Source organism: Myripristis murdjan, chromosome 9 (genome assembly GCF_902150065.1).
Source record: "Myripristis murdjan chromosome 9, fMyrMur1.1, whole genome shotgun sequence".
Classification (NCBI taxonomy): Eukaryota; Metazoa; Chordata; class Actinopteri; order Holocentriformes; family Holocentridae; genus Myripristis; species Myripristis murdjan.
Window position 1 is genome coordinate 5,973,362 of NC_043988.1, and position 8,677 is coordinate 5,982,038.

At 39.0% G+C, this 8,677-nt stretch overlaps 1 protein-coding gene across 1 annotated transcript in view; it reads right to left on the reverse strand.

Moving 5' to 3' along the window:
• The window catches only part of unc5db (unc-5 netrin receptor Db), an 87,258-nt gene that overhangs the window by 73,788 nt on the left and 4,793 nt on the right, over window positions 1–8,677 (reverse strand). The window contains exon 2 of the mRNA XM_030059180.1: window positions 8,520–8,677. This exon is cut by the window's right edge and continues 58 nt beyond it. Coding sequence (XP_029915040.1) covers window positions 8,520–8,677 — 158 coding nt within the window. The remainder of the gene's footprint in view (window positions 1–8,519) is intronic.

The window sequence follows — 8,677 nt, forward strand, 5'->3', positions numbered from 1 at the left end:
ACACACACACACACACACAATAATCTGAATGATTTACCTTACTTTGATTATAAAAATAACAGACATAAGCTATTTACATGTATAACAGGAGAAGGTATTAGGATTCGACTATAATATTTTTGGATTGATCCTGCAGACACCTTATATGTCAAACATGTTTTATTCATTTTATAAAATAAAATAAAAAAAATAAAATATAGGCATTTTAGAGTGTCATGGGAATTTTAAACTAAAAAAAATATATATATATTTCAGCCAGGTGAGCAACAACAAGGCATGGCAAGGTGAGGCATTTTATTTCATTTTATTTTTTTATTTTATTCTATTTTATATTCTCATCTTGTATCAGTCTGAGTTAATATTTCTTCAGTTAATCCAATCTTACATATTGTGATTACTGACTAAACAGACCCACAACTCAACAGGCTACAGGCGATGCCAATCATTTTCCTCCTGTCCTAACCTGCAACATATTGTTCCCTTCATATTTCTCTTGCTCGAGGGCAGCTTTTCTCAATTTATATTAGCGATGAGACTATAGGCAGCCTGAAATCAACAAAGATCAGAGCTGTAAAAAAAAAAAAAAAAAAAATTAACACCTCAAGGTGTGTTAGGCAGCTGTCCCAATTTCTCCAAACTCCAGTGAACAGATTTACTCCAAACGTGTCGGTTATAACAACATCTTGCTCATGTACAATTATGTTTTTCTGTGATTTGAAATGGCAAGGCCACAAACCTGAAGTAAAGGGGTGGAGTCTAGAGAAAATGTGATGTAATTACCACTGGGGAGTTCTTGGAGAGTTTGGGTGTGTACTTGATCTCAGATTTATCAAATTCTGAACAGCACGGCTTGCACCAGGTTCACCTTGTCTTATTTAATATCAGGCTGTCTGGAGAAAATATTAATTGGTGATACGCTACCAGTATCACCAATACTCCAATACACCAACACTCCACCTTTTCCACCAATTAACAGAATGGAGGTATAGGTCTCATTTGGAGGTCACCTATGGGAGATTGTGCAGGACAGATATTTTAGAGATATTTAGATCTTTTAGAGCATTTCAGGAAGTTCAAAGGCACATTTCACTCATTGTGCAATAAAACTGAGGCATTCACACCAAGCCTATATAAATACTTAGCTGAATATTGCTGTTCTGATCACACGATTACTTAATTTCTTTTCCCCTTCAAGTAAGGTTAAAGCCATTTTTTGCAATATTGAAGAATTGTTTTGGTTTTTTTTTTAATCAAATTATGCCATTGCCATTCAGCTCTTCAACCTCCATACATCATAATTTGCAGGAAAATACTTGGATGAAACCCACCTAATGAGATTAAGACATTTACTTGAGCCAGTGAGCCGTTTTCTTAAAGCAATGTTTCCATAATTACATTGGGCTCAAAGTGTTGAAGTGTTTGCAATTGTGGCCCTGGAGAATAAAACAAGATATAGATTATTGTTTGTGTCCCCTTCATTTCTCAACTCAGTAGTCTTTGCTATAGAGCTGACCTGACTGTGTTGTAGGTGACCCCAGACCTGCACTCATATTCTTAGTTCTTTAATTATGCATTATGATGCTAAACTGGTCAGAAATCTATCAGTGCAAACTAAAGCCTTGTCACGTGTGCCTGTCTTTCACGCTGCTCTACATTCTGTTGCAAATTATGTTGAAATTAAGTATAATTTTCCAAAGCTGGCAAGTACAGATCAATCTTCTGTCTGATTAGAATAATTACCCCTCAGATACGGTGCAAGGTTATACTGTATATCATGAGTCTGTGATGTTAAATGCATTCAAGGACTTGTTTTGTTTACGTTACATTCAGGTGGTTCTCATCAACTTGTAAAGCGGGTAAAACGTCACGTGACTAACTTATATTTAGCAGGTTTTTCTGTTTGAGTGGTAATGGGTCACTGGTCACCAACTCAGACATGTAAACAACAAATGACAGGAGTAAATGAATTAGATCACTGTCGCTTGTTTACTGATGGTGCTACAATCACTGAAACACTAAACAAGGCAAGACCTGTGGATATTATTTACCACTGACTTGCTCATGACTCATAAACGCAGATATCATGGAGCCTGGACGAGCCTAACAATGCTAAACTAAGTGAAAATTTACAAGGGTAAACTTGGAAATTCCAATTTTGCGTCTTGACAAGGAGTAGACAAACGCACTGAAAGTTTTGTAATTCATGTTTTTGGTTCGCGCACATTCCCCTGCCCTGTCTCATCTACTTCATGGCTTCTTCAATTATTGATGCCGTGCACCAACTCCGAGGAGATGGATGTCAAATTGGTTTTCAATCAAAGGTGGACGTATGGGCACTAGGGGTGTAAAACTGAATCGGAAAAAAGCAAACTGTTCAATACACAATAAACCCACACCAGTGATTTTTGGGCCTACAGGGTGATGGAGAGTTACCTGACCGTGACTGTTCATTATATTTTGAACTGGGAGGTGAAAAGTGCAGTGTTACAACCACATCCACTGTATGAGAGCCATGCAACCACACACTTTGCTGATGAATTAATCAATATGCTGAAAGTATTTTTACATTTGCTTTAAATAATCTAAGTAGACGTTTGACTTTGAAAGAATATTTGTTGATTTCGTACTGAATGACAAAAACATATTATTCTGGCAAATAAAGCAAAATACAGAGAACACTGGGAATGGTGGTGTTTTTTCTCTCAACAAACAAACCCACAGTCTGAGTCGTGGGTTTATTGAAAATAATAGTAATAGCAAAATAGTTAATTGTTTGTCTATGATTGTGACCACACCCTACACCCTTTACTTATAATGCCTTGTGGCTGTTTTGCATTCGTCATCTAAGGTGCTCTAACTGCAGGAACTGATATCTCTGCTTCTTCTCTTGAACAAATGCAAGACACATCACCAATAACTGCTTTTTACAGTGTTCATATTTTAATGTGCATTTTTCCTTTAAACACTGATAGCAGCATATAGGTGTAGAAAATTCAATCAAAATAATATCAAAGTAATATTTGATTGAATTTGCCAGTATTTAACAGTCAAATGGCTGCTGGCTGTGTTTTCTTAAGATGGAGTGGGTGAAAAATCCTTACAAAAGCACAATCAATAGCAAAGCACACTTCTCCACCAATTGCCTGTCCCCAGTTGTTCTACGGTACACAGTGCAGATATACAGAGTCCTCCCTTTGCCTCTGCTGCTGGAGAACTCAAGGACATTGTCAGCTTTATCAGCGCCTAGTGATTCATCAGGCTAGTTGGTAAATAAGAGATGCTATCAGGTGCTCCTGGTGGCATTGAGGGCCCATGTCCTAATCAATAACATTCCAATTCTTCACTGATCTGCTGCTCTGATTAGCCCGCCTAATCCAATACACAATTTTGCTGTCAATTACCGGGCCAGGACAAAGCCTCCCCGTTAAGACCGCCCTTATCTGTGGTTATGAGTTTACCGCTGATATAAGGCAGGCCTATGCAGCGGGGGGCACGGCGAGGACATCCTAAAGCTCTTCTAATTGCTAATCCACTTGGAATAGCCGATAGCACAAAGATTTCTCTGCCCTGGCAGCGCCACGGGCCGTTAAGTGTGACGATTGTAGTGAGAGGTAGCCATTCTTCTCCCAGATACAGAGGAAACCGAGGTAAAATGTTGCGTAATTTTTCAACTCCCTTGGATTTGGAACGGGCGAGACAGCGGAGAGCGTGGATCATGAAACGGGTTAAGAAAAGGAGGCAGGAGAGGCAGTCAGTCAGGAGTGAGTGCGATGGCGGCAGCCACTTATTGACTTGAGAGCACTGATGAACAAGCCGCGTCTAATCTGACTTAATGAATATGAAATATGCATTGAATCTCATTTACAAAATAATTCATACTTAGCATAACTGATGGTAATCGGCATTAGGTACAGCCGGTGTTAAGCTGCTAGAGCCTGATTACACTACAGCAGGGGCTCTCAAACGCTCATGTCACAGACGCCCACACACCCACACATACACACACACACATATGACCTCATACCTCCATTGATTAAGATTCTGACCCAGAGACCCATTTGAAATGATTTCTGTTGTTGTTGACCTCCCATGTAACAGTGTGTTTATCTGCATGTTGACCCCATTTACACCTGGTATTAAAATGCAATCTGTATCTGGATACCTGGGAAAGGGGAATCGCATAATGCATCAGATCTCTGCCACAGTGAGCCTGGCATAAATGCAATCCATAGTTTTGTTCACTTTAGTGCAAATGCCCTGCTCATGGTATAGAAACTCACTTTGACGACTGCTTTTCTGAAGGACAAAGCACGATCCCTCCTCCAAAGTGAAGGCGTCACTGTGGCACTGATCACAGCACGTGTGAAAGGTTTTGCAGCAAAAACAACCCGCCGGTGTTTCTGGTACCTGCGACCTAAACGGTGTCCCTTTCCGCTTCAAATGAAAGGCAAATTCAGTCTGCACAGCATCACGTCTGCGGATCACAACGCAGACAACGCCTATAAACACCAGGTGAAAATCCACATCGTGATCAGATTCATTATCAAGATACATTTTCCTAATAGGACACCATTGATTGTCATTGTAATTTAAATTAAATCAGTCAGCTGAATTTGTTTGTTCGAGATGGTAATTAAGCCCTCACTGATTCCACCATTTGCCTTTCATCCTAATAATGTGACTTTAACTTGAAGCATGTGATCATTTTCCCGTACCAAAATATTAAAACTACATTTTGCAGATTTTTCCCTTGGGGCAGGAAGTGTATTGTTATTCCCATCCCCTCCCTCAGTTGGTCAAGCTTCCACCCCGGCACTTGCCACTCATCTTGATGAGCTGTCTATCTTGACACAGCATCTAGCCTGAGGCGGAGGTAACCAGCATTTATAAAGCCGCCACAGACAATAAAGAGGAAGATGCTGCTGTTTGCTGTGTCTCCTCTGCTGCACATTTGGCTTTGCTGTTCTGTCATTTGTCTGTCATTTGATGTCAGCCCACTATTAGTCACATATACAGTAAATGCTATACACCAATGTTCCCAACAAAACTGAAAAGCCAATTTATGACCAACAATGAGATTTAGGCATTAACACACAGGATCACAGACAGACATAGACTGATAATATATCCCATATATTTATTGTTATTTTAATGTTATCTGTTAAAAAAAAAACTACATGGTGTACCGTTAAGGCAGACCAAGGCACTTATTATAGTTTCCCAGCATTGCCATTGTGTTTGAACATATGGTGGATCATCACATTTTGATGCATGTCTTATAATATACTGTAACTGGGTGCATATTTATACATGTATACATATGCCTGTATGTGTGCATGTGTGGCCATTTTTTCTTGTTTTTCAAGCTGTGGAATCCAACCTTGTATTTGATCCTAATCAATGTATTTTTTTTTTCTTTTTATATCCACTGCTACATAGCAGGTGTTAATACAAACACTGAGAAAAAATTGCATTAGCTAGGATGTGACGTGATTTGCCATAATTATTTTTATAACACAGGAGCGGATGCTGCAGCAGATCTAGGCACACAGGGATCTGAGGAACTTGTTCTAATGAGTAAAAGCCTTGCCTTTTTAGTAACATTTTATTTGAGCTATCCAATTAATATTCAACTGAATATCAACACTGTATCAGCTGAGTTTCAAAACCTAACTGTGTTGCGGTGATGCGTCACTTCATGTCAACCTGTTCAATGTAAATACACAACTTATACACCATCAGTGGACTTTTAAGTTAGTATAAATTTTGTACGCGTTTGGGTTAAGGTTGATACTAAGTTGATACAAAGTTGGGGCCATACATTGATGCTAAGTTGAATATTGACACGAGAAATAAAAGTTGAAATAAATTGATACCCCTTTTTATTTCAAGATGGGATTTGGATTGCCACTTTTGCCACTTTGGATTGCCATAGTCTGCATGGTTTCATGGTCAGCAGAGCAAAAGAGGCTACTCGAGAAAGTGCATGTGTTATATACTTAATAAACATGTTAATGCAGTTACTTAATTATTGTTCATATAGGAAAATCATTAGTTTCAAAGCAATTTATTGTGGAATAAGTGCTCACTAATAGGCATGTAAACAAATTTGTGCTCATGATTTGAGAGAAATAAACTTGGAACCAAAACACTTGTGTTTATATTTTTGTTCAGTACATTATATCTTAGTGTTCCTGCCCTGTCTGTGAAATCCATTAATTAGCTGGCCTCCTGCTGGACGCTGGGTGTTGATGTGGCATATGAAGTGAGCAGGCTAATACCAACAAGTCAACTTTCCCTCATACTTTTCCTGCTCTCACTGAGCAGCAAACAATTGAAGTTCCGACTTTCATTTTGCCATTATCAAGCTCACAACAATTTCACAGCACAGCAATCACACTATAATGAACTTCCAGAAGCAATTAAACACTCCTTCCTGTGGAGGGACCTTCATGAATACAAGAAAGACTTGCTTTCTCGCAGCCTCTAATCACAGAGCATTCCAGCCGAGGTGTCACACTGGCTTTGTTGTTTGCTGGAAATCCCTTCAGGAAGCCCCAGTCAGGTCCTCTAATCAACACGCTTCCACCTGACAAAAACTGATGGAACTTAATTGGTATGAGCGCGTCATTGCTTCCCTCACACATCAAATCATACTCTCAGCCTGAAATTTAGATCAGCATTAGGTAAGCATGCACTCACTGTAGACCTTATTATAGTCTTTGCACAGAGTTTAAACATTTGTTTTCTTATTCTTAGAGATGGGAGCAGGTTGCACGGCAGTCCAGGAGGATTTGGCCGAAATGGATTTTTGAAGGCAAATATCAATATCAGTGTTTAGGGTATATTAATTTGTATGACAAATTGTTCCAAGTATTTATTTTTATTCTCGTACCGGGGTAAAAAAGCCTCTGAAACAGCATTTTGACCATCATGTGGCACTACAACTCTCCACTGAAACACAGACTAATGATATTCTCTTTTTTCTTTTTAGAGTTTTTTTTTTCTTTTTACTGCTAACTAATGACTGATGAAGTTGTTGCTGTATATGTACATTTATCCATTTTTATGCCAGATAGTTGCAGGTCTGCAGTGTTCACCTGGTATTCACCAGAATCTTGTGGTTAGGGTGCAAAAGCCTCTGAAATTGTATTTTGGCCATCATGGGGCTTTGAAACTCTCCACTGAAACACGGACAAAGGATGTTTCTTTTAACATTTAATTGTATTTGCTTAATTACTTTAAGGTTATTTTTGCTCCCTGACTAGTTTTGTTGGGGTTGGCAGATCTTCAATGCACAGTGACTCTACCACACTTGAGTGGAAGGTAAACTCTGGGATGCATTACTGCCTCTAAATTGCTTAAACCAATGATTAGTGAGCAATCATGATTTGATCAAAGAAAATGGGATTTCATTGTCTGTTTTCTATAGGGTTTTCATTTAGCTGAATCTCTATCATATTAGAGGTGGACAAACATGACTGACTGATATCCAATATTTAATAAAGGGCTCATAATGGTCTAACGCCTGTTTTGAGTACCTGGTAATAACAGGAAAGCATGTGAAAGTCAGTTCTGTAATTTCCGTGACTGACAGCTCATCTGAAACTACCTGAAAATGTGCTGATGTGGTGAAACCATCCATCTGGTGCTGCACGGAGATTAAAATAAACACTGAGCCATATTTGCACATGCTTTCTATCTAACCCAGCTCTGATTTGCCATCAGCGCTACGCAAGCTTCCTCTGCCTTTGTTGGTTTTTAGGCTTAAGCCATCGAAGAGCGCACTAATATTCTTAATGAATGTCCGTCTAAACCGCTGTATCAAGAAAAAAAAACATCAAAAAGCAGAATGTTGCTAAATCAATGCATTAAAGTGATGGAAGACCTTTACTGGATCAGTCACCCAATAAATCCTTTGTGTCCTGTTCACAAAAATAAAAGCTGATACGCTGCACACCCACATCTCAAAACACATTACTGAGACACCGTGTCACCACTAGAAACTTGCGTGTCAATCTATTACACTAACTGTCAAATTAAAAACTCATTTCTCACCCCCTTTGTGAAAGGCTCAGGTAAAAGAGAAAATAATTTCTCTGCACTGGAATAATACCAAAATGGATTTTTTTTTTTTTTCACCGTTGCTAAAAGAAATTGAGGATGTCTTCATCTGTGACAAGTGTCTCCATTTGTAAAGTTTTGTCCCAAAAAGAAATTTCCGCCATTTGAAAAAAGCACACCCTCCACTCCACTGGAATGAGTGCAATATTAAAAGTGACAATACCTTGATAAAGTATAAATAGCAACATAAGCTCTTGGCTGAGAAAATAACATTTTATTGCCTGTGTTTTGTAAATGCTGAATGATGAGTTCAAGGTATTTCATTTTTCCATGCAGCAATGTGCAGTACTCTAGAAAAGGCATCTTTTCTTTTTGGTTGTTTTGATTTCAAAAGTATCATCTTTTCTTGTGCATATTATCACTGGCTTGAAGAAGGTCACAGTGCTTTATCTTACCGGTGTTCAGATCCTTATACTCCTGGGACAAGTGCTCATTCTGGTGCACCCATTCCCCATTGCACTTGAAGAAGATCTGCAAGGCCGGCGCGGCGCGGCAGCGCAGCTTAATGGGGTTGCTCTTGACAATGTAGGCGTCTTCTGGCTCTTGGATGAAG